Raw genomic sequence first — 25,475 nt, 5'->3', positions numbered from 1 at the left:
GTGAGGTCAATAGTAGCGTAGACTTGTCTACTCTACTATTGTCAATTATCAGAGTAGACTTTCATTCCAGATGTCCTGTTTTCTCCAGAAACAACCCAATGCCCGATATCAACAACTTGGTTTTTTGCAGCCCCTGAAGATGCTGTCTTTCAAATCCTTGGATTAATTCAATTACCCAACTCCGGGTGGCCTCTGCTCTTGGCACTCAAAAGGAAATAGCTAATAAATCGAAATAGTAGCTTTTTTTTTTTATTTGAACTGGCCAGAATGATGGCATTTCCAAGAGGTTCAATCACACAGCGACCAGGAAGCCCATGTTCTGACCCAAGCCTTATTCAAATCAAACAAACACAAAGTATGTATAAAAGCACACCTTTTAAATGCGGCACTGTGAATTCTGTGCATTCACAGTCAAGAGTCATTCAAAACTAATTGTCCCAGATAAGAGCAAGCCCTTTCAAGGTTGCGAAAGGCTTCCAAGAACAAAAGACTAATTGCATATAAATATCCAAAGCCAGAAGTTTCCAAAAACAAACCGGAGTAAGCAGGGCTTCAACGAGGACTCTGAGCAGAAAGAACTTCTTTGCTTCCTGCAAAGAAGCCAACCCCGAAGGCTGGCTTTTATCCCTTATGAGAGGGGCCATCAACTTCCAGCCTTACTCGCAAGTCACCCATGCTACTTCAGCTGCTCTTTCCTTCAAACAGTCCTGCGCGCAAGCACACTAAGCACAGGCTCCTCGGGGTCCTCTTCATCACTGCTGCTAGACTCCACAACCTCCGAAGGCAGCACCCCACTCTCTGATAGTCCTGGCCCCATCCTTGAATCACACGCCCCTTGTCTAAGTCCTCGCTGTCAGAGACCTCAGCAGTCCGCACCTGCTCCCGGCGAACCACAACAGCCCAGCAGGTTGCCAACTGACCAAAGAAACCACCGGTTGGCCTGCTCCTCTGCCGTCTGCATCTGTTGGGCCTTTGAAAGTTGGCAGGTGGCATTTCACTTGGTGCTGGAATGAACAGGCGTGAACATCTGCTGCCCTTAAAGCAGAGATGAGGGAGAGATTTATTTAGTGATCATTTCACTGCCAACTTCTTGAATTTCTAATTTTTGAACCATATGGTCAAATTTAGCCGTGATTTGTTGTTCTCCAAAAGTTCACGTTGAGCGGTTACAATTATGCCTGTTGGAGAAAAGTCAGTGAAATGAACGTGCTAAAGTAGGTCTCAGGTCTTACAAACACAACTGGAAGCAGAATTTTTGGTTGCTAGGCAAATCAGTGGTTAAGTCAATCGCACCTGACAATATGATCTTCTTTCTTTTGCACGGTCCTTAAGCAAATCACTCCACTTGTTAAGCGAACCATGCAGTCATGAATCAAACCCCCTAAAGCAGTGGTGGCAAACCTTTTTTTGGCACCGAGTACCCAAACCAGTGCTGGAACACTGGAAAACCAAAGACAAACTGGCCAGTGTGTGCATGCCCCCTTTTAGGAAATTTTTGGGCCTATTTTCAGGCTGGTTTTTGGTCATTTTTCAGGCCGTTTTTGGGCCATTTTCAGACCATTTTCTGGCCATTTTTCAGGCCATTCTCCAGGCCACTCCTCAGGCCATTTTCCAGGCCATATTCAGGCTGCTTTACAGACTGTTTTCAGACTGTTTTCAGAATGAAAACAGCCCGAAAAAGGGCCTGAAAAGGCCCCGAAAACAGCCTGCTTTTTGGCTGATTTCCGGGCTGTTTTCCAGTGTGCCGTCGCCCGTGAAGACCAGCTGTCCAGCACTCATGTGCATGCCAGGAACCAGAAGAGCAGCTAGAAATGGTGCGCTTGCCCACTGATAGGGCTCTGTGTGCCACCTCTGGCACGCGTGCCATAGATTTCGCCATCATGGCCCTATAGATTTTGCTTGTGGGAAGTGGCTAAGAAGACAACAAACAGTGAGCGCATGACTCTGGGCATTGCAGTTGTTGTAAATATATATCCAATTGCTGAGGGCCAGAATTTTGATCGTGTGCCCGTGAGGATGCTGCAATTGTCATAAGTATGAGGATTGGTTGTGACTTTTTGGGGGTGCTGTTGTAACTATGAGCAATTGCTAAACGAACGTTTGTAAGTTGAACAGTAGCTCTAATGCATTCTGTACATTACAGGTAGCCCTGCACTTTGTTTAGTGACTGTTTAAAGTTACAACGGCACTGAAAGGAGCGTTTCCCCATTTACAACCATTGCGGCATCCCCGTGGTCATCTGATCAGAATCTGGATGCTTGGCAACGGGCGCATATTTAAGACAGTTGCAATGTCTCGGGGTCACGTTTTGTGACCGTTTTGTGACCTTTGACAAAAAAAGGTTAATGGGTAGCCCAATTCAGCTAACAACTATTGCTTAGTTAAGAACCGGTTACAATATTCCAAGTGTGGCCTTTACCAAGGCATGCGTTCAGTGGCCCGCTCCTCCAGCAGCCAAATAAAAGGAGGAGGAGAGGTGTGGGAATCAGGCCCAGCATCAGGGCAACTTGGCAGCTTTGAGAGTGAAGAGGGAGTGGATCCCGCGGAGGGGGAGAGACAGAGAGAGAGAGAGAGAGAGACAACAGAGGCGGAGCCTGGGCTATCTATCAGTCCTCAAATGGAGAGTCAACAGCCCCCAGGTCTGGAGGTGGATGATGAGTCCAGTGCCTGAAGTGCAGAAGGCAGAGGAGAGGAGAGCAGTGGAAATCTATGGGCCGGTCCTTGGGATGGAAGAACCACCGCTGCTAGCGAAACCCCACCCTAGCTCTGGGGATAAAAGACAGGGGGAGGAGATGAATAGATCTGGCAGACAACTCTTCATCCTCCAGCCAGACGGATTTGTTAGCCTGTGATGAGAGAGAAACATTTTGTCAGGGCTGCTGGCACTCCTAATAAAGGAATCTTTGAGTTAACTTCAGAGGGTTTGTCGTGTTTTGGGTCAGAACATCATTATAAGGTGGTATTAACACTTCACATGATTTGGTTTCCATCCGTCTGTCAATGCAGCCTAGGATTGCATTAACTCTTTTGGCAGCTGCAGCACACTGCTGGCTTATACCTATTTAAGCAATTGTGCACTAGGACTCTAAGATCCCTCTCACTATTATACTATTGAGCCAGATGCCTTCTACTCTATAGCTGTGTACACTGGTGGGATTCAAAATTTTATACTACCGGTTCTATGGGCGTGGTTTGGTGGGCGTGATGTGGCTTGGTGGGTGTGGCAGGGAAAGGATATACTGCAAAATCTCCATTTTCACCCCACTCCTGGGGGAAGGTTACTGCAAAATCCCCATTCCCTCCCCACCTCACTAACCTGCTTTCCAGCTCCGTTCTCCTGTGCAGGGCAACCAAAGAACACCCAGCCGATCAGCTGGGACTCCCTCGGGAGGCGGAGAATAGATGAGATTGGCAGGGCCAGTCAGAGGTGGGATTTACTCAAACTTTCCACTACTGGTTCTCCAGAACCGGTCAGAACCTTCCTTAATACCACCTCTGCCTGTGCATTTGGGTTTTTCTTGCCTAAATGTCGAACATTACTTTTCTCACCGTTGGATTATATTTTGTTAGATAGGGCCCAGTGTTCAAGTCTGTCAAGAGCCTTCTGCATTTTAAGCTTATCTTCTTGAATGTTGTAGGCCTGGAGACTAAAACATATGAAGAATGGTTGAAGGGTTTGGGTTTGGTTAACCTGGGGAACAGAAGGGCGAGGGTGATATGATAGTAGCATTCCACTATTTGAGACAAGGGGATCAACTTATTTACCAAGGCACCTGGAGGCAGGAGAAGAAACAATGGATGGAAACTAATCCAGGAGAGAAGGAACCTGGAATTCAGGAGAAACTTCCTAACAGTGAGAACAATTAACCAGTGGAACAGCTTTGCCTTCAGAAATTGTGGGTGCTTCATCACTGGAGGTTTTTAAGAAGAGACTGGACAGTCACTTGTCTGAAATGTTATACAGTTTCCTGCTTGTGCAGGGGTTGGACTAGATGACTTCCAAGGCCCCTTCCAGCTCTATTCGGATTGATTGATATTCCTGCCAGCTTGGAGTCATCTGCAAATTGGATGAGTTCTCCTTCAATCACCTCATCTAAACCATTGAGGAAGAAAAGTTCCTGTACGGTGGAACAGGAAATACATATGTACTTCTGTAAAAACCCATGCCTGTTAACTTCTTAATAGCCCGTGGTGGCATTTATAATATATAGAGGAGCAGAATAAAGTATGGCAAAATGTAGGACACAAACCCGATAGATCCAACAAGTTGGAAATCCTACTCAGTACTTAAAAGCTTTTGGTTTTACCCCCACAGTAAAAAAAAAACTGCATTTCCATGCTTTTCCCTGCAGCTTTATTTTGTCATTTGCTGAGAATGGCAGTTTCAATAAATTGGTAGGCCAAACCATTTCTGGCAGGGAAATAGGTGTGGGTGTGGGTGTGCACGCGCACACACACTCACACACACACACACACACACACACACACACACCCCATGGGCTAATACACAAAGCCCAAGTTCCTTTATCCACTGCCTTGAAAAAAAAACAACAGTCAGCATGGGTGCCATTCAGAAGCAATTATCACAAAGCTCTGGTACTTTTCTTTTCTTTTCTTTAAAAAAAAAAGATTTTCAGGAAGAATAAGTGTTGGCTGTCATGTTTGAAGTTTTACAAGGTTTAATTAGGGCTCCCTTTCCCTCTTAGGAAGTTTCTTCTTAATTCCAGATATTTTTCTGTTTGATTAGTTTGCATCCGTTGTTTCTTGTCCTGCCTTCTGCTGCTTTAGAGAATAATTTGACCCCTTCCTCTTCTTTGTGGCAGCCCCTCAAATACTGGAATACTTCTATTAGGTCACCCCTAATTCTTCTTTTCTTCAGACTAGCCAGACCCAAATCCTGCAACCATTCTTCATATGTTTTAGTCTCCAGGCCTTTGATTATCTTAGTTGCTCTTCTCTGGGCTTTGTCCAAAATCTAAGCACCCCCCACTTTTAAATTTGAATTTTACCCGTGTAAAATTTAAAGAGGAGAGAGGAATCCTAATTAAAACGAATCAACATTCCTCCCCTCTTTAAATTTTATATAGGTAATCCTTGAATTACGACCATACATTGAGTGACCATTCAAAGTCACAAGACCACTGGAAAAAAATGACCAAGGAGCCCTTTTCATACCTACAACCGTTGCAGCATCCCCAGGGTCACAGGATCAAAATTCAGACAGTTGGCAATAGAATAGAATAGAATATAGAATAGAATAGAATAGAATAGAATAGAAAATAGAATAGAAAATAGAATAGAATGTAGAATAGAATAGAACAGAAAATAGAATAGAATAGAATGTAGAATAGAATAGAATAGAATAGAGCAGAGTAGAATAGAATAGAATAGAATAGAATAGAATATAGAATAGAATATAGAATAGAATAGAAAATAGAACAGAATAGAAAATAGAATAGAATAGAATATAGAATAGAATAGAATATAGAATATAGAATAGAATAGAATAGAATAGAATAGAATAGAATAGAACAGAATATAGAATAGAATATAGAATAGAATAGAAAATAGAATAGAATAGGATAGAATGTAGAATAGAATAGAATGTAGAATAGAGCAGAATAGAATAGAATAGAATAGAAAATAGAATAAAATAAGAGAAGAGAAGAGAAGAGAAGAGAAGAGAAGAGAAGAGAAGAGAAGAGAAGAGAAGAGAAGAGAAGAGAAGAGAAGAGAATTCTTCATTGGCCAAGTGTGATTGGACACACAAGGAATTTGTCTTCGGTGCAAATGCTCTCAGTGTACATAAAAGAAAAGGAACATTTGTCAAGAGTCAAGAATCATCAGGTACAACACTTAATGATAGTCATAGGGTGCAAATAAGCAATCAAATCATACTAGGAAGCAGTCAGTATAAATCGTAAGGTTACAAGCAACAGAGTTACAGTCATACAGCCACAAGTGGGAGGGTTTGTGTGATAAGGAGTGATGAGAAGATTAATAGCAATAGTAGTGCAGACTTTATAAATAGTTGGACAGTGTTGAGGGAATTATTTGTTTAGCAGAGTGATGGCATTCAGGAAAAAACTGTCCTGTGTCTAATTGTTCTGTTGTGCAATGCTCTATAGTGTCGTTTTGAGGGAAGGAGTTGAAACAGTTTGTGTCCAGGATGTGAGGGGGGTCTGTAAATATTTTCACCGCCCTCTTTTTGACTCGTGCAGAATACAGGTCCTCGATGGAAGGCAGGTGGGTAGTAATTGTTTTTTCTGCAGTCCTAATTACTCTCTGAAGTCTGTGTCTGTCCTGTTGGGTTGCAGAACCAAACCAGACAGTTATGAGAGGTGCAGATGACGGACTCAATAATTCCTGACTACAGCTGATAGACTCAATAACTGACTCGTATTTATGATGGTTGCAGCATCCCCAGGGGTCACATGATCCCCTTTTGTGACCTTCGGACAAGCAAAGTCCATGGGGGAAGCCAGATTGGCTTAACAACCGAGTTACTGACTTAACTGCAGCGATTCACTGAACAACCATGTAAAATGGGGCTCACTTAACAATCGTCTCACTTTAGTGATGGAAATGTTGGGCTCAGTTAGGATTGTTAAGTTGAGGACTACCTGAATGCTGTTTTTAATGTTTTTAATATTTTATTCTACACTGCCCAGATCGTGAGGGAGATTGGTAGTTCTTAAATAAATATAAGATAAATGTGTCTGTATGTGGGTAGAGTTGTGGGTATATGTGATTGTGTGTGTGTGTGTATATAGATATAGAGATAGAGATAGATATATACACGCACACACAAATGTTTGTGTGTGTTTTGCAGGATTAACAGATAATCAGAGTTGAAAGGGACCTTGCAGTTCATCTAGTCCAACCCCCTGCCCAAGCAGGAGACCTTACACCATTTCTGACAAATGGCAGTCCAATCTCTTCTTGAAAGTCTCAAGGGATGGTGCTCCCACAACTTCTGAGGGCAAAAGTTATTCCACTGGTTGATTGTTCTCACTGTCGGAAAGTTTCTCCTTGTTTCCAGTTAAATCTCTCCTTGTTCAGTTTCCATCCATTATTCCTTGTCTGGCTTTTCGGTGCTTTGGAAAATAGCTTGACCCCTTCCTCCCTGTGGCAACCCCTCAAATATTGGAAGACTGCTCTCCTGTCTCCCCTGGTCCTTCTCCTCACTAGACTAGCCAAGCCCAGTTCCTGCAACCGTTCTTCATATGTTTTAGTCTCCAGTCCCCTAATCATCCTGGTTGCTCTTCTCTGTACATTTTCTAGAGCCTCAACATCTTTTTTATAATGTGGTGAACAAAACTGGATGCAGTATTCTAGGTGCGGTCTTACTAAGGCTTTATAGAGTGGTATTAGTACTTCCCTTGATCTTAATTGTATCCCTCTGTTAATGCAACTTAGGATTGCATTAGGTTTTTTGGCTGCTGCTGCACACTGCTGGCTCATATTTAGCCAGCAGTGTGTGTGTGTGTGTGTGTGTGTGTGTGTGTGTGTGTGTGTGTGTGTAATCTCTTTTCTGTCTTTTCATCAGTGCCCAGCATCAGCCACAATGGTGTGCATGTGATAACACACCCCTCTCTCTCCTCCTCCCAGAGGCCCGTGGTCTCCTTGTTGAAGGGCTGGTGCCACTGTCTGAATTCTACCCTCTATTATTTTAAAAGTGAAGATACTTCGGTTAAGTGCCTTACTGAAGTAATGCCCACTGTGAATTGTGTGTTTGTCCCCAGACGCTGATTGCATCGCATGACACACTTCATCTGATGATTAAATTAACCCATTTTCTGGCTTTGCACAATACATGGAACAGTAAACTAATCAGATAGGCCAGGATTGCACTGCTAAGTCAAAGGAAGATTTTAACTCTAACTTTGCTTAACCTGTAAAAATGCACCTCATTTGGTTGCTCAACTGGTAGGAGCAGAGGAAGGCATTGGAGAGAGAGAGAGAGAAAGAGAGAGAGAGAGAGAGAGAGAGAGAGAGCCAATGGGAGAGAGAAAGAATGAGAAAGAGAATATGAAAGAGAGACAGTGAGAGAAATGGAATGGTAGAAATAGAGAAAGAATGAGAAAGAAAATACGAGAAAGAATAAGAGAAAAAATGATAGAATGAGGGAGAAAAAGAATGAGAGAGAATATAGAGAGAGAAAATGGGAGAGACAAAGAATAAGTGAGAGTGAATGAGTAAGATAGAAAGAGAGAATGGGAGAGAGAGAAAAAATAGAGAGAAAGAGAGAATGGAAGAGAGAAAGAATGAAAAAGAATATGAGAGAGACAGAATGAGAGAGAAAGAGACTGGGGGAAAGAAAGAATGAGAGAAAGAGAGAAAATGAAAGAGAAGGAGAGAAGGGAAGAGAGAAAGAATGAAAAATATGAGAGAGGGTGGCAGGAGAGAGAAAGACAGAAAGAAAGGAAAGAATGAGAGAGAAAGAGAATCAGAGAAAGAGATAGAATGAGAAAGAAAGAGAGAGAATGAGAGAGAATGAGAGAGAAAGAGAGAAAGGGAGAGAGAAAGAATGAAAAAGAGAATATGAGAGAATGAGAGAAAGAAAGAATGAGAAAGAGATGAGAGAGAGAATAAGAAAGAGAATGAGAGAAAGAGATAGGGAGAATGAGAGAGAGAGAATGGGAGAGAGAAAGAATGAAAATGAGAATATGAGAGAGAGAGTGAAAGAAAGAATGAGAAAGATGAGAGAGAATGAGAGAGAGAGAGAGAAAGAGAGAAAGGGAGAGAGAAAGAATGAAAAAGAGAATATGAGAGAATGAGAGAAAGAAAGAATGAGAAAGAGATGAGAGAGAATAAGAAAGAGAATGAGAGAAAGAGATAGGGAGAATGAGAGAGAAAGAATGGGAGAGAGAATGAGAATGAGTGAGAGAGAGAGAATGGGAGAGAGAAAGAATGAAAATGAGAATATGAGAGAGAGAGTGAAAGAAAGAATGAGAAAGATGAGAGAGAATGAGAGAGAGAGAGAGAGAAAGGGAGAGAGAAAGAATGAAAAAGAGAATATGAGAATGAGAGAAAGAAAGAATGAGAAAGATGAGAGAGAATGAGAAAGAAAGAATGAGAGAGAAAGAGAATGAGAGACAGAGGAGAGAGAGAGAGACTGGGAGCTGAAGTCCATCCATCTTAAAATTGCCGAGGTTGAAAAAACAGTGCTCTAAGGCATGTTTCCAGACTGCAATGCCCAGAACGGCAATGTCTCACTTTAGTTCTGAGGTCGGCTCTGCCACCACTGAACATACAAAAGCATTCCCCACAGGTAGAAAACTAGCTGCTCAATACAAGGCATTCCAGACACACCTTCTTCCTGACAGGTTAGCTCTTTTTGCGAAAGGGATGAGGCTCCCATTACGGGGGGGGAGGGGGGGAGAGAGGGAAACATACATTAAGCAGCTGAACTGCCCCCTCCAACCCATACATCATGTCCCAACCCACACACACACACACACACACACACACACACACACACACACAGAGCGCCTTTAAAAAGGCCTCGGTGTTATCGCTCTTTCTGTGCTGCACTGACGTCAGTAAAGAGCCCGGCCTGTATCCTGGGAGAAATTGGTCCATGGTGACTGGTTGCCATGGAAATACACCTTGTTGCAAGCTACCAGCCCCGATCGGCTTCCGAAAAAGACCCTCCCCCCCCCCCCGGCTTCAAGCCAAGAGGGCTGCTGTGATGTGGGAAGGGGCCAAGGTAAGCCTGCCGAAGAAGGATCGGTGGAGAAGGGCCCCCCCCCGTGGCTGTTTTTGAAACATGGGGCAGGTGGAGACAAAAGAGGGCATCCTCCCCCTGCCAAGGTGCCCTACAGAGTGGTACCCATGATGGATGCAGCTTTCTCTGTACCATCAGCATCCCACGCCCACTTCCCAGTCTCGCTATGGGGCAGGCAAGGGATGGTTGGGTCTTGGGGAAGCTGGGAAGTGCAGCGGGACGATGACTGTAATTTTCCTTCTTTACCCTCTTTCCAATTTTGCAAAGGCACCCTCTCCCCCCACCCCAAAAAAGAGGTAAGGGTAGAAATAAGTCCAGGGTGACTCTGTAGGCAGTGATTCTCCTATTTCTTCAGGCCTTCCCAATGTTCCCCTTGCAAATTATCACCACTGCTGAGTTTATCTGCTCCATGTGTAAGGTGGCATCCACACAACACTTTGGTCTAGAGGCAGCAGCTACTCAAGCCACACTAAGTTCGTCTTTATGGATAACCTTGGATAGAGATTTGGTAGGGGGTTCTTCTGGCAGACTGACTGGTTGTGTGAACGCGGCCTGTTGGGTTCCTTTTGTAGTTTAATTTAATATGTTGCCCGAACAGAAGAACCCGTCTCTAAAAGGAACTCGCAAAGATATTCTTTTATTTATTTGCATTTATTTTTTGTTCCCGTCATTATATTTTTTTATAAATAATTCAAATATGCCTAATAGTCCTTCCCCCTTTCCCCCACTCAACAACAGTCCTGTGAGTTGGATTGGGCTGAGAGAGAGAGAGAGAGAGAGAGAGAGAGCCATTGGCCCGAAGTCACCCAGTTGGCTTTCATGCCTAAAGCGAGACTAGAATTCACCTGGTGCCTAATAAATTGTGAGTTCTAGCGCTGCCAGAGGCATGAAAGCCAGCTGGGTGATTTTTGGCCAATCACCAAGAGACTGTGAGTTCTAGGGGCATCTGAGGTATGAAAACTGGCTGGGTGAATTTGGACCAATCACCCGGAGATTGGGAGTTCTAGTCCTGCTTTAGATATAAAAATTTAAAAACTGGTAACAGTGGAATTCTGGGAACTGAATCCACACACCTTAAAAGTTGTCAACGTTGCAAAACCCTGTTCTAGGGCAGGTTCCTAGTCTGCTGTGCTACAAAACAGCAATCTGTAGCTTAGTTCTGAGATCAGCTCTGCCATCAGGGGGTTGGACTAGATGACTTACAAGGTCCCTTTCCAGCTCTGTTCATCTGTAATTGCTGAATATAAAGAATCATTCTCCATAGGTAGAAAACTAGATGTTCAACAATACAAGGGGTTCCAACCACACTTATCTTTCTTTGGGTTTATCAACACGACGCTACCTGTACAACAACTGAGCTGGGGAATTCTGGGAGTTGAAATCCACCCACCTTAAAATGGCCGAAGTTAAACTACGGTGTAGAAGGCAGCATTTTCATCACCTCAGTCATAGCATTACCTCTTCCCTACTAGCACCAAGGCTAGGAATAGAAAGGAAATAATGTCTAATAAAATTTCATTTCTTGCCCATTTACCATATGTTGCTGTACCCAAAACTTCCTAAAATCTTATCTCCACAGACGTTTACTCTCTTTTACACCAGCAACTAATACATTTTATGGCCCTGTAAAGAATTACTGAAACAGTCAACAGAGTAAAGGCGCAGTTGGTGTTTTTTCGCCATCATAATTTTTTCAGCCTGGTTTTGAAATCCCTATAATATGAAGGTCAAGGCACAGGAGCTTTTGGAAACCACAGTAATTAGCATCCAAGGAAAGAAATAGCCCTGAAGGAAAACAGAAGGAAAAAAAGGCTTTAAAAATTCAAAGTGTGGACAAATAATTTATAAGGCCTGGAAGAATGGAAAGACCCACATTCTCCTCTATATTCATAATATTTGTATGCAGCCTACTGGAAAGGAGCAAACAGGTGCTTTGAAAGAAATCCTTTCCGAAATTTATAATCTGTCAGTTTCTCAAATGAGAATTTTCTGTATATATAAATGCAAAATACCACTCATGCATCATCACAAAATCTCCAGAACCGTAAAGCCGACAAACTTGAAATTTGGCACTTATGTTCCTCTTGGCTTCTAGATGCTCACTAAGAAAGGATTTTTCAAAATGATCATCTGAGCATTAGTATTTCCTATATTTTTATTAACACGCTCTGATGCTAAGGAGTTTTACTCTCCCTCCCCACCTGAAAAGAAATCTCTTCCAAATGCAAAACACAAGCAGAGGAGAGGAGTTTCAGTTTCAGCTTTAGTTTCACAGCACCAAACAGCTTTAGTACAGAACAGTTGAGCTAAGCCACGCCCAGGCTACTTGGTGTCTCCTTCTTGCTCACACAGCAAATACTGTTTCAGTTTCCAAACAGCTCACAACTCTCTCACACACAGACAGGATGCTACCCAGATGAATACCGATGGATGCTGGTAGGCAGAGGCAGAATTTTCCCCCCTTATTTTCCTCCCCCCAAAAACTAAGCCCGACCACGTAGTTTCATAGCGAAGCAAGGGAATCAAGCTTGTTTGTGGCATAATTGTATCATAATCTTTACTAAACGGTGAAACATCTCTCAACCTGATTTCAGACCTTTGAGGAAAAAGGAGCTGGCAAACTGATGGGGGAAAAATCCATTCAGATAGCAATTTGTTGCGACTTTTAAATCAAACCTCCATGCTTCAAGGCAGTACAGATAGTCCTCTACTTATAACCATTCCTTTAGTGGCCATTGGAAGTTGCAACGGCATTGAAAAAAGGGACACGACGGCTTTTCACTCTTACGACTGTTGCAGCACCCAAATTTGGACACCTGGCTACAGGTTCCTATTTATGACGGTAGGGCAACATCCCAGGATCACATAATCCCCTTTTGCACCCTTCTGACAAGCAAAGCCCATGGGGGAAGCCAGATTCAATTAACAACCGTGTGACTCACTTAACGACTGCAGTGATTCGCTTAACAACTGTGGCAAAAAAGGTCATAAAACAGGGCAAAACTCATTTAACAACTGTCTCTCTTGGCAGCAGGCATTTTGGGCTCAATTGTGGTCATAAGGGGAGGACAATCTGTATTGTCCAATTTTTTTTTGAGTGTCTTGAGGTTTTTTAAGGACTGTTTTCAAGACAGCAGTTATTCCTTGTAACCTTATAAACTGTCTGCTTCTTTGTTCTTTTTCCCTGGTTGATCGTCAGCCTTGAAAACCTTGATTTACGTTATTTAATTTGTTTCCTTATTCCAGCAAGCGGCTTCAATCCAGCCCTTTCAAATCTGTGTTCACTTTAATTGTAGACTGCAGGACTTGCCCTCCGTTTCTATGGTGAGGGTTGAAAAACGCGTTGTGGTCGATTCGATATCGTGCCAATTGGAGGCAAATATATGTGTCCCCTTTATAATGCTTTGGTAAGACCAGACCTGGGTCACTGCGTCCAGTTTGGGTCGCCACAATGTAAAAAAGATCTTGAAACTCTAGAAAGAGGGGAGAGAAGAGCAGCGAAGATGGTTAGGAGACTGGAGGCTGAAACATATAAAGAACGGTTGTAGGAATTGGGTATGTCTAGTTTAATGAAAAGAAGGACTAGGGGCTATGGGATGGCAGAATTCCAGTATTTGAGGGGCTATCACAAAGAAGAGGGAGTCAATCCATTCTCCAAAGCACCCGAAGGCAGGGCAAGAAGCAATGGAGAGATAACAGAGTAGAGTAGAGTAGAGTAGAGTAGAGTAGAGTAGGGTAGGGTAGGGTAGGGTAGGGTAGGGTAGGGTAGGATAGGATAGGATAGGATGGAACAGAATATAATAGAATATTGAGTGAAGAATAAAATATATTACAATAGAATAAGAATAGAGTAGAGTAGAGTAGAGTAGAGTAGAGTAGAGTAGAGTAGAGTAGAGTAGAGTAGAATAGAATAGAATAGAATAGAATAGAATATTGGAATGAAGAATAAAATATATTACAATAGAATAGGAATAGAATAGGAATAGAATAGAATAGAATAGAATAGAATAGAATAGAATAGAATAGAATAGAATAGAATAGAATAGAATAGAACAGAACAGAACAGAATAGAATAGAGTAGAGAGTTGGGATAGAGTGGAATAGAATAGAATAGAATAGAATAGAATAGAATAGAATAGAATAGAATAGAATAGAATAGAGAGTTGGGATAGACTGGAGTGGAGTAGAGTTGAGTAGAATAGAATATAGAATAGAATAGAATAGAATGGAATGGAATGGAATGGAATGGAATGGAATAGAATAGAATAGAATAGAATAGAATAGAGAGTTGGGATAGAGTGGAGTGGAGTAGAATAGAATAGAATATAGAATAGAGTAGAGTAGAGTAGAGTAGAGTAGAGTAGAACAGAACAGAACAGAACAGAACAGAATAGAATAGAATAGAATAGAATAGAATAGAATAGAATTCTTTATTGACCAAGTTTGATTGGACACACAGGGAATTTGTTTTGGTGCAAATGCTCTCAGTGTCCATAAAAAGAAAAAAAATGCATTTGTCAAGAATCATAGATATAACACTTAATAGTAGTCAAAGGGTACAAATAAGCAATCAAATCATACTAGGAAACATAATAATAAGCGATCAAATCAAGTTATACTAGTAAACAGTTTTAAACAGTCATAAGGATACAAGCAACAAACTTACATTCATGCAGTCATAAGTGGGAGGAGATGGGTGAAAGGAAGGATGAGAAAATGAATAGTAATAGTAATGCAGACTTAGTAGACAATGTTGAGGGAATTATTTGTTTAGCAGAGTGATGGCGTTCGGGAAAAAACTATTCCTGTTCTGGCGCGCAGTGCTCTATATCGTGTCGTTTTGAGGGTAGGAGTGGAAACTGTTTATGTCCAGGATGTGAGGGGTAAAACTAATCAAGGAGAGAAGCAACCTGGAATTGAGGAGAAACTTCCTAACAGTGAGGACCATTAACCAATGGAACCGAAGTTGCCTTCAGAAGTTGTGGGTCACTGGAGGTTTTTAAGAAGAGTCTGGACAATCAGACACTTGTCTGAAATGAGATAGCGTTTCCTGCTTGAGTAAGGGGTTAAAAGAGAAGACCTCCCTTCTGGCTCTATTCTGATTGGTTGCTTGGGTGCCAAGTTAAGACAATTTCCTAAACCAGTGTCAATGAGGCGCAATTGTCACCTTCATCTAATACACTCATCTGGAAGAAGCAACCTATTCTGCCAAGGGAGAAGTTGCCTTCTAATAGCGTACTGAGGAACAAACTTTTCAAACCCTAGTTTAGCCTCCTGCTTGAGCAGAGGACTAGAACAGGGGTCAGCAACCTTTTGGACCTCAGAGACCACCAAACTCAGAATTTTAAATCCCATGGACCAGAGACTCTGGGAAAATCCCCCCCAAAGTCTGCAGGAAAATCCTCTCAGTGGGGGAGAGAGAGAGAGAGAGACTTTTGACTGCATGCAAGGAAAGCAGCAGAAGCCGCAGAAGTCTTTCCTTCTCTCCCCCAAACTCCTTCAGAAATGAGACTTGTCATGCCGGCACGGCCTCTTGGAGCAGGAGGCCTTGCAGGGTCCCAAAGATTCGTTTCTGGTGGAGTTTGGGGAAGAGAAAGAAAGACTTTTGGCTGCTTTCCTTGCATGCAGCCAAAAGCAGAAGAAAGGAAAAAGTGGAGAGAAACAGCCCAGTGGCCAGGCCAGGCGCGTGTGGGGCATATGGGGCAAGTTTCCCTTTCCCCCCTCCTCTCACTACCTCGTGTTGTTCGCAATGCAAGCGACGCAAGCCTTGTGTTCCCACGCAGCCTGGATTAATCGCTTTGGGGGGGAGGACATTTCTCTGCGGACCACCAACATTTTCTCGTGGACCACCAGTGGTCCCCGGCCCACTGTTTGGCGACCACTGGATTAGATCGACCCCGAGGCTGGGCTTGTACAACATCCGAAAGTGCTAAAAGGAAGAAACAAAACCGAGCGAAAGCGAACCAGCCCCAGATGTGGTCTAAAACCAACTTTTTAAAATGCACAATCTTTTTTTTCTCGCTTGCCTGGGAAGGCAGCGCAGGGGATGGTTTGGCTTCTCCATTTCACACGCAGCAATCGTGCCGCATGTATCGCTTGACAAGGAATAATCTTTTGTTGAGTTTGATCCCAAGCCTGTTTGGGGTTTAATAAAAGAACGTCATGGTCCTTCTTTTCTTCCGCTGGTGCCCTTCAGAAGGGGATCCTGTTTGGAGGGAAGAGGAGGGAAAAAGAGACGACTGGACGGTGGCTGATCAAAGAAGACGGGAAAGGTTATTATTCTTGGAATGAGTCAAATCTCAAAAGGGATATGGCCAAGGGCAAATGGCAATGGCTTGACTTACCATCATAATGGAGCCTGTGAATTATAGTCCTAAATTCTGACAGTTCTGGAATAGAAGGGACCTTGGAGGTCTTCTAGACCAACCCCCTGCTTAAGCAGGAAACCCTATACCCGTGATGGCGAACCTATGGCACACATGCCAGAAGTGGCACGCAGAGCCATTTCTACCGGCAAGTGAGCCGTCGCCCAGGAATGATTTACCGCACATGCGCGCACACTCCCCCAACAGCCAGCTGATTGTTGGGTGTAGGAGTTGCACACACATCTGCTGGGGGACAGGGAATCATGCACACATGCACAGAGGTGCGCGATGCACACATGGGGAGTTGCGTGTGCATGCACAGGGGGGCGGGAGGGTCACGTGTGCATTGGATTATGGGTGCAGGCACACATGTGTGCGCTTTGGACACGCGACGATGAAAAGGTTAGCTATCACTGCCCTATAGCATTTCAGACAAATGGTCGTCCAATCTTTTCTTAAAACTTCCAGTGTTGGAGCATTCACAGCTTCTGGAGGCAAGTTGTTCCACTGATTAATTGTTCTAACTATCAGGAAATTTCTCCTTAGTTCTAAGTTGCTTCTCTCCATGATTAGTTTCCACCAGGGTTGGGATTCATCCGGTATGGACTGGTTTGGACGAACCGGTAGTTCCGGCAATGAATTGGCGAAGTGCATGCTCACTGAACCAGTTGAATCCCTCACTGGTTTCCACCCATTGCTTCTTGTCCTGCCTTCAGGTGCTACGGAGAATAGGTTGACTCCCTCTTTTTTGTGGCAGCCCCTCAGATAAATAACAGACAAATAAATAACAGATAATCAGAGTTGCAAGGGACCTCATAGGTCATCTAGTCCAACCCCCCACCTGTTCTGACCCTACGCCCTTTTCCGACAAATCAAGCACAATCCAAAAGGAGCAAAAACCTTGTAATGCTTTCTCAAAATAATTAGCTGTGATAAGCACAAGCCTTGCCAAACACTTGCCAAAAGGTAACAGACAAGAAATAGTTTGTAATACAAAAATGTTCAAATACAAACTCAGGATACTGGAATGCCCACGAGGCTGGACTTTCAAAACGTCTTTGCCTTCTGCAAAGTGTGTTCCTTTCAGAGCTGGCTTTTATCTTCTTGAAGGAGGGGGCATTCCTTGCAGCCTTACTCCCGAGTTGCCCGTGCTGCTTCAGCGGCTCTTTCCTATGAGCAACCCTGCGCGCATGCGCACTTGGCACAGGTTCCTCGGGAACCTCCTCATCGCTGCCGTCAGCCTCCACAATCTCTGAGGGCAGCAGTCCGCTCCCCAATGGTCCTGCCCCTCATCTGATTCCTCACTCTCCTCAGCCGTCTGCATTTATAATTTATTTATTTATTTTTATTTGTCAATGGCTTACAAGATAAAAGGTATAAGTAAAAACATAGTTATGAATACATGGATACATATAAGAAAAATAAATATATATATATAAAAGAAACAATAGGACAGGGTGGTAGACACATTGGTGTGCTTATGCACGCCCCCTACAGACCTCTTAGGAAAGGGGTGAGGTCAATAGTAGACAGTCTAAGGTTAAAGATTTTGGGGTTTGGGGAAGAAACCACAGAGTCAGGTAGACTATTCCAGACATTGACCACTCTGTTGCTGAAGTCGTATTTCCTGCAATCAAGTTTGGTGCGATTAACCTTGAATTTTTATCTATTGTTTGCTCTAGTGTTGTTATGGTTGAAGCTGAAGTATTCATTGATAGGTAGGACATTGCAGTGTATGATTTTTTTATACTATACTTAGATCAGACCGAAGGCTGTGTAGTTCTAGATTTTCTAGGTCTAGAATTTAAAGTCTGGTGGCATAAGGTATTCTGCAACGAGTAGTGGAATGGAGAACTCTTCTTGTGAAATATTTCTGGACTTTCTCAACTGTGTTAATATCGGATACATAATGTGGGTTCCAGACGGATGAGCTGTATTCGAGTATTGGTCTAGCAAATGTTTTGTATGCTCTAGTTATTAGTGTAATATTACCAGAGAAAAAGCTACATAAGATTAGGTTAACAACTCTTAATGCCTTTTTGGTTATGTAATTACAGTGGGCTCTAGCACTTAGGTCATTTGAGATGAATACTCCAAGATCCTTAACAGAGTTTGGATCATCAACAAGGTCTTGACTATTCAGCCTGTATTTTATTTTCTGATTTTTTTTGCCAATATGTAAGACAGAGCATTTATTTGTTGAGATTTGAAGTTGCCATTTGATTGACCGTTCTGATACATAGTCAAGGTCTTTTTGAAGGGTAGTAGTATTGTCTGTGGTGTTGAATAGCTTTACATCATCAGCAAAGAGAACGCAGTTGGTGTTAATATGATCACCTAGGTCATTTATGTAGATTGGATGGTTTAAACTGAATTTAAATTGAATTTAAATTGATGGTCTAAATTGAATTGGATGGTTTAAATGTGAGATGGGTCCAAATTCGAACCAATCAGCTTCCATGCTGAAAAGGAGGTTTAAATATGCGTTTCCCCAGTTTTCTGTACCATTTAACCTCACGCTGTTTCTCACTAACAGGCTAGATGGACTTCATTGGAACTATTTTGAAGGCAGAACTTGCAAATATTTACTGTGAAGGGAAAGCCATCCAAATTTCAACACTATCTCACAGACAGGTTCACACTGAGATGTCGATCTAGAACAGGGTGTGAACGATGGCCTCTTTATGACTTGTGGACTTCAACTCCCAGAATTCCTGAGCTAGCTGGCTCAGGAAATGTGGGAGTAGCAGTCCACAAGTCATAAAGGGGCCATCATGCCCAGTGGTGGGATTCAATTTTTTTTACTATCTGTTCTGTGGGCATGGCTTGGTGGGCGTGGCTTGTGGGTGTGGCAGGGGAAGGATACTGCAAAATCTCCATTCCCACCCCACACCACTAACCTGCTTTCCAGCTCCGTTTTCCTGTGCAGGGCAACCAAAGACGACCCAGCCAATCAGCTGGGACTCAGGAGGCGGAGAATAGATGGGGGCGGGGCCAGTCAGAGGTGGGATTTGCCAGTTCTCCGAACTACTCAAGATTTCGGTTCTCCAGAACTGGTCAGAACCAACTGAATACCATCTCTGCTCAGTCTGGCTGGCTCAGGAATTCTGGGAATTAAAGTCCATAAGTCATAAAGGGGCCATCGTTCCCAGTGGTGGGATTCAATTTTTTTTAACTAACTGTTCTGTGGCACGGTTTGGTGGCCGTGGCTTATGGACATGGCAGGGAAAGGATACTGCAAAATCCCCATTCCCTCCCCACCCCACTAGCCTGCTTTCCAGCTCCATTCTCCTGTGCAGGGCAACCAAAAAAGACCCAGCCAATCAACTGGGACTCAGGAGGCAGGGAATAGATGGGGGCGGGGCCAGTCAGAGGTGGGATTTGCTGGTTCTCCGAACTACTCAAAATTTCCGCTACCGGTTCTTCAGAACTGGTCAGAACCTGCTGAATACCCACCTCTGATCGTTCCCCATCTCTGATCTAGAGGCCCGCTGGGAGTTTCTACCTGAACCTTCTTAATGACCTCTGGTTTCTTCCCTTCCACAGGTCAATGTAGAAGACACCATCGAAATGCTACCCAAGTCCCGGCGAGCGCTGACCATTCAAGAAATTGCAGCCCTCGCTCGATCTTCCTTGCATGGTAAGATGTGGGAGACGCCAGCCACATTCTCACAACCCTCTGAGTTTTAACTTTAGCAAGGTTTGGCTTAGGGCTCAGTGGAGGCCGTTATTTAGTGCTCCTTGCAAGTCCAGGATGTCAACTCATCAAACATTCCTAGGCCTGTTTGTGGTTGCCATAAAAAAAAAGCGACGGTGTGGGGAGAGAGAAGCAAATCTGGAAGAGCAGTGCAGCAGTTTGAAAGCGAAGGTACATTCCAACTCTTTATCTTTAAAAGATTGTAACTAAAATACCAGAGCTTTTGCCCGCGAATATATTTAATTGGAGAACGTGATTGATGACACCCAGCCCTTGAAGGTGCTCAATTGGAGAATCTGATTTATGAGACACCCAGGAGGGGGAAACAGGGTCACAGGTGATTGTAAATTATGTAGGCCAGAATTGGCTTCATACAGGGCAGTGCCAGTATGTCGTCTCTAATGAATCCTTTGAAGTTTTTTGAAGTTTGGCTCGAGGATCATGATTTAATTAGAGCAATTGCTGGAACCCTGACACAGGAAATGGGACTTAGAAAGTGTTTGGCTAAGATTTGATGATTGAAGGGAAAATGAAATAGCAGGTCAAAAAAGATGTCGAATCATCTGGATTGTGCAAAAGATGCTTAAGAAATGCCATAGAGGTTGCGCTTAGACGAATTTCAGATTTGGTCTGAATATCGGCTTATTTTGTCACTGTGTAGTGAAAAGGGTACCTGTCATCCATCCAACTGACAAAGGCAACAAAAGCAGGCACTTTCAGGAACTTTAAAATCCCCAAAGCAAAACTTTATTGAGTACATTATTTCAACACTGAAGAAAGCAAACCCAGCTCTGAATTTTCCCATACAAGCCTGCATAGTTAAGAAACAGATTTCACCCCTCCTCCCATGGAACGGGTCACATGGTCCAGTTAGGAAGTGTTCTTTTGCTTTGTTAACAGTCCATGCCTTGGCGGCCATCTGCAAAAGTGTCCTTGGCTCTCAAGGTTGAAGTCTGCAATCTCTGCTTTCCATCTCACCCTTCCCTCCCCCCCAGTTCTTTGATAAGTTGAAAAACAATAATAGTCACAAAAAACTTAAGCGTTTTTCAATTTTAACAGGTACAAGTAATCCTCAACTTACGACCACAATGAGCCCAAAATTTCTGTTGCTAAGTGAGGTTTTAGCTAAGTAAATGTTGCCTTTTTACAACCTTTTTACAACCTTTTACAACCTTTCTTGCCACAGTTGCTAAGTGAATCACTGCAGTTGTAGCAGACGACCAAGCTGTGACCAAGGGAAGAGTAAAATGTGTCATCGGTTATACATCTCTGCGAGCCTACAAGAGATCTAAGTCCAGCCCACCTTAAATACCTTTCTATTCTTAACTCCCACTAATTTCCCTTGACTGTTAGTAGTTCAGATTCTTGTAGAGACCTTAAGCTTGCAATTGTCAGGATTCCAGCAATCGCCCTAATTAAATCATGATTCTCAAGCCAAACTTCAAAAAACTTCAAAGGATTTATTAGAGGTGACGTACTGGCACTGCCCTGTATGAAGCCAACTCTGGCATAGGTAATTTACAGTCACTTGTGACCCTGTTTCCCCGCTCCCCCCTGGGTGTGTCATAAACCAGATTCTCCAATTGAGCATGTTCACTGGCTGGGTGTCATAACAGATAACAGATGATCAGAGTTGGAAGGGACCTTGTAGGTCATCTAGTCCAACCCCCTGCCCAACTAGGAGATCCTACACCATTTCTGACAAATGACAGTCCAATGTCTTCTTGAAGGTCTCAAGTGATGGCGCTCCCACAATATCATCATTCACATTCTCTAATTAAATATATTTGCAGGCAAAATCTCTGGTATTTTAGTTACAATCTTTTAAAGATAAGAGTTGGAATGTACTTTCGCTTTCTCCCCCTTTTTATGGCAACTACTAAAACAGGCATAGAAATATTTTACGAGTTGACAGCAATATCTTTATGCAGCTAATCGTCAACTTATGACTGCAGTTGAGCCCAAAATTCATGTTGCTAAGAGAGTAATTTGTCAAGTGAATTTTGCCGCATTTCTCTTGCCATATTTGGGTTTATTTTGTAAAAAGTTTTTTTTATTTTTTTCACATTTCAAAAACATCTTTTTTTTAGTGAACAGCATGATTCCAGGTTTTTCCATTTCCATACAAACATGACCTTGATTACATATTCATCTTTCACATTTAGTTTCATATCCTATCATTTCTTTACATATTTCCTATTAATTTTCTGAAATACTTTTCTCAAACTTATTTTATATATTTTCTATTCATTTCTCAACCCATTTCTTTTAACTTTAAATAATTCTCATATCTTTATATTTATTGTGCTTTATATACTTTTATCTGTCAGGTTTGCAATTGCATCGCATATTCTTATTTCGTCATTTCAAAAACTCCTTCTCAATTCAAACATTTCAAAAAAGTTTCCCCCACATTTACCAATTAGAGTGTACCACCCCTGTACCTTATATATCATTTGGTTAACTCCTCTTTAATTCCCAATAATCATTTAACTTTAATTATCACCTTAAAAATTAATAACAATAAACTCCTAGCAACTACGTAACACATATACATTTTAAGTCAGTTTCCACAACTTGCCATATTTGTTAAGTGAATCACTGCAGTTGTTCAATGAATAACCCAGTTGTTAAGTGAATCTGGTTTCTCCATTCACTTGGTCACATGACCCAGGGACCCTGCAACCATCATAAATGTGAGTTTAGTTGTTCAAGCATCCGAATGTAAAGCACGTGACCATGAGGATGCTGTAATGGTCATAAGTGTAAAGAATGGTCATAAATCACTTTTTTTCAGTGCTGTTGTAACTTCAAACGGTCACTAAGTGAACTGTTGTGAGTTGAGGGTTATTTGTACTCCTTTGAACTGCTGGAATCTGCTGATTACCCCACAGTTTGACAGTTAAATTAGTAAGTTAGTACTAAGTTAAGTTAGCGACAATGTTGTTAAGAGAAGCTAGCTTCCCCATTGACTTTGCTTGTCCAAGTTTGCAAACGGGCATGTGCTGACCCGGGGTGTGGCACAAAAGCAACAAAGTCACAAAATTAGGTAAAGTCCCTTTAATACCTCCAACTTGGCCCCCAATGTCCTGTTATCGGCTGGAGAAAAAATCTCTCCCAAGAACAGTTTTTAAAGAGAAGAAATTCCATCTGAATCCAAAGTACATTTAAATTATAAATAAAAACCAACACAAACCACGCTGCAGCAATTAACGAGACAGGGCAGGATAAGGAATTGCAGACTTCAAAAGATAACGAAACACACACAGTTAGGAGGATGCCAGAACTCAGATAAGACGTGACAAACAAAGATAATGCACTCTTTGCTTCCAGCAAGGTGCTGTGCATAAATGTCCTTTTTAAATCCTGTTTTCCCAGCTGTAGCTAATGAAGGGAATCAGGGCCTTTTTCTCCCCCAAAACCCACGTTGCTCCCTTATCCGTTCCTAGGATGGATAAGGGGGTGGGCCTGGGTCTTCCTCTGAATACCCAGCCGGACTGTGCCCTTCCCCAGTTTCTTCCACAGCCACCGAAGCCACACTCCCACATCCTGTCAGCTGCTTGGCCTCCCCCTCGGAATCAGATTCCAACAGGGGTATGACAGGGCATCACCTCACCCTTGGACACTGCAACTGTCATTAATATGAGTTAGTTACCAAGCAGCCAAATTTTGATCACATGACTATGGGGATGCCACAATGGCCGTAAGTGTGAAAAACATTTAGGACACTTTTTTCAGTGGCATTGTAACTTCAGTGGAGCAACTTGCCTCCAGAACTTGTGAATGCTCCAACACTGGAAGTTTTTAAAAAGATGTTGGATAACCATTTGTCTGAAGTGGTGCAGTGTTTCCTGCCTAGGTAGTGTGGCTTTTCACTGCCTGCTTCCTGGCGACGACAGGGTCTGAACTCAGAGCCCTGGGCCTCTCATGGTAAATAAATAAACACACGGCACACAGTGTTTACTTGGGATGAAAGACCCTTTAATAATGGTGGGTACTCCTTTTATAGGCTACATGCATACGTCATAGCAGAACAAAGAAGCTTTCTACATAATTATGCTAATGCACACCTATACCATAGCTGGTATCTTATGCCCCTACTTCTTAGCTCCCCCCAGTTACTCTTAACTTTCGTTTCTCCCATGTTACTCTCATTTCTCCGTTTCTCCAGCTAGTACTTTTCCACACAGCACCTTATCACATGGCTACATTCCATTGTCCATCCATCACTCTTACAAGGTCGAGCATTGCCACGTTTATTGTACCAGTCAGTACCAGTATATTGCAACAGGTAGGGGGTTGGACTAGAAGACCTCCAAGGTCTCTTCCAACTCTGTTGTTCTGTTCTATTCAAACAGTCAGTAAATGAACTGAGGAGATTGTAGATTGAGGAGTATTATATTTGTATGTACTTGAATTGGAATTGGCATCCTTCGGTCTCAAGAGACGATGGTATCGTGCTATAAAATGGGTAACTGCCACTTCCTGTGTTGTTCAATGCTTTTATGCAAAGCTGCAGTGTCCCCTCCAGACCACAAGGCCTGGATAATTTAACATGGAGGATAAACTGTTACCCAAGCAGCAGATCTGAGTTGTAAATTTAATTTTACGGAGCTTCTCCTCTGATAATACTGATTTGCAAACTAGGGCATTCAAAACCTTTGCTAGACCAATACTTGAATTCAACTCTGCTGTCTGGAATCTGCACTGTGTATCTGACATAAATACAACTGAGCGAGTCCAGAAGTATTTTACCAGAAGAGTATTACATTCCTCTGTTTGCAACAGCAGACTTGAGATTCTAGGCTTAGACAAACTTGAACTACGCCGGCTAAGATTGGACTTAAAATCATAAGTTACAACGTCTTACAAGTTAATGAATATTTCAGCTTTAACCACAACAACACAAGAGCACGCAACAGATATAAACTTAATGTAAATCACTCCAAACTTGATTGCAGGAAGTATGATTTTAGCAACAGAGTGGTCAATGTCTGGAACTCACTACCTGACTCTGTTGTTACATCCTCAAACCCCCACTCCTTTAACCACAAACTATCCACTATTGACCTCACCCCATTCCTAAGAGGTCCGTAAGGGACGTGCATAAGTGCACAATCATGCCTACCGTCCCTGTCCTATTGGTCTGCAATTATTAGTTCCTATTTCTTCTATTTAAACTTATGTTTATTCTTAATTCTATTGTATTGTAAGCTTTTGACGAAATAAATAAAAAGAACCCCCCCCTTTCCACATCATAGAATACATGCATACATTGTATGTACTAATTGTTTCAATTGAACTGTGTCCTTTTACAAATCATCAGATTTTTTCCCATGCTAACTTATTTTTTTCTTTTTCTATTTCAACATATAACGCTTTTTTCAATTCCTACACTTACCTGTTGTTGGATGCCTTATTTCCATGAGGTTATACATGGGGCAGAATGGTTTTTTTTTTCCCCTCACCAATCAACTTTTTCTTTGAACTTTCTCTTCTTTTTTTTTTTACAAACTATAAAAGGAAGTGCAAAATGGGGTAAAATTCACTTAGTCTCACTTAACAACAGGAATGTTGGGCTCAATCATGGTCGTAAGTCAAGGACTTCCTGTCATCCTTTGTTACCTCAGCCTGAAAAAGTTCTTATCTCGCAGGTAGAAAATTACAGCGACTCGGGTGTTAC

General features: G+C 42.5%; 1 protein-coding gene across 2 annotated transcripts in view; it reads left to right on the top strand.

Annotated features, from left to right (window-relative positions):
- FAM131A (family with sequence similarity 131 member A) overlaps positions 1-25,475 on the top strand; it is a 93,763-nt gene that overhangs the window by 39,072 nt on the left and 29,216 nt on the right. For both annotated transcript variants that reach the window (XM_026718892.2, XM_087933611.1), the window contains one exon: positions 19,642-19,735. In XM_026718892.2, the coding sequence (XP_026574677.1) occupies positions 19,642-19,735 (94 nt within the window). The remainder of the gene's footprint in view (positions 1-19,641; positions 19,736-25,475) is intronic.

The sequence above is a fragment of the Pseudonaja textilis genome, chromosome 4 (genome assembly GCF_049901715.1).
Source record: "Pseudonaja textilis isolate UNSWEBS1 chromosome 4, rPseTex1.2, whole genome shotgun sequence".
Classification (NCBI taxonomy): Eukaryota; Metazoa; Chordata; class Lepidosauria; order Squamata; family Elapidae; genus Pseudonaja; species Pseudonaja textilis.
This window is presented reverse-complemented; position numbering and strand designations above follow the sequence as displayed.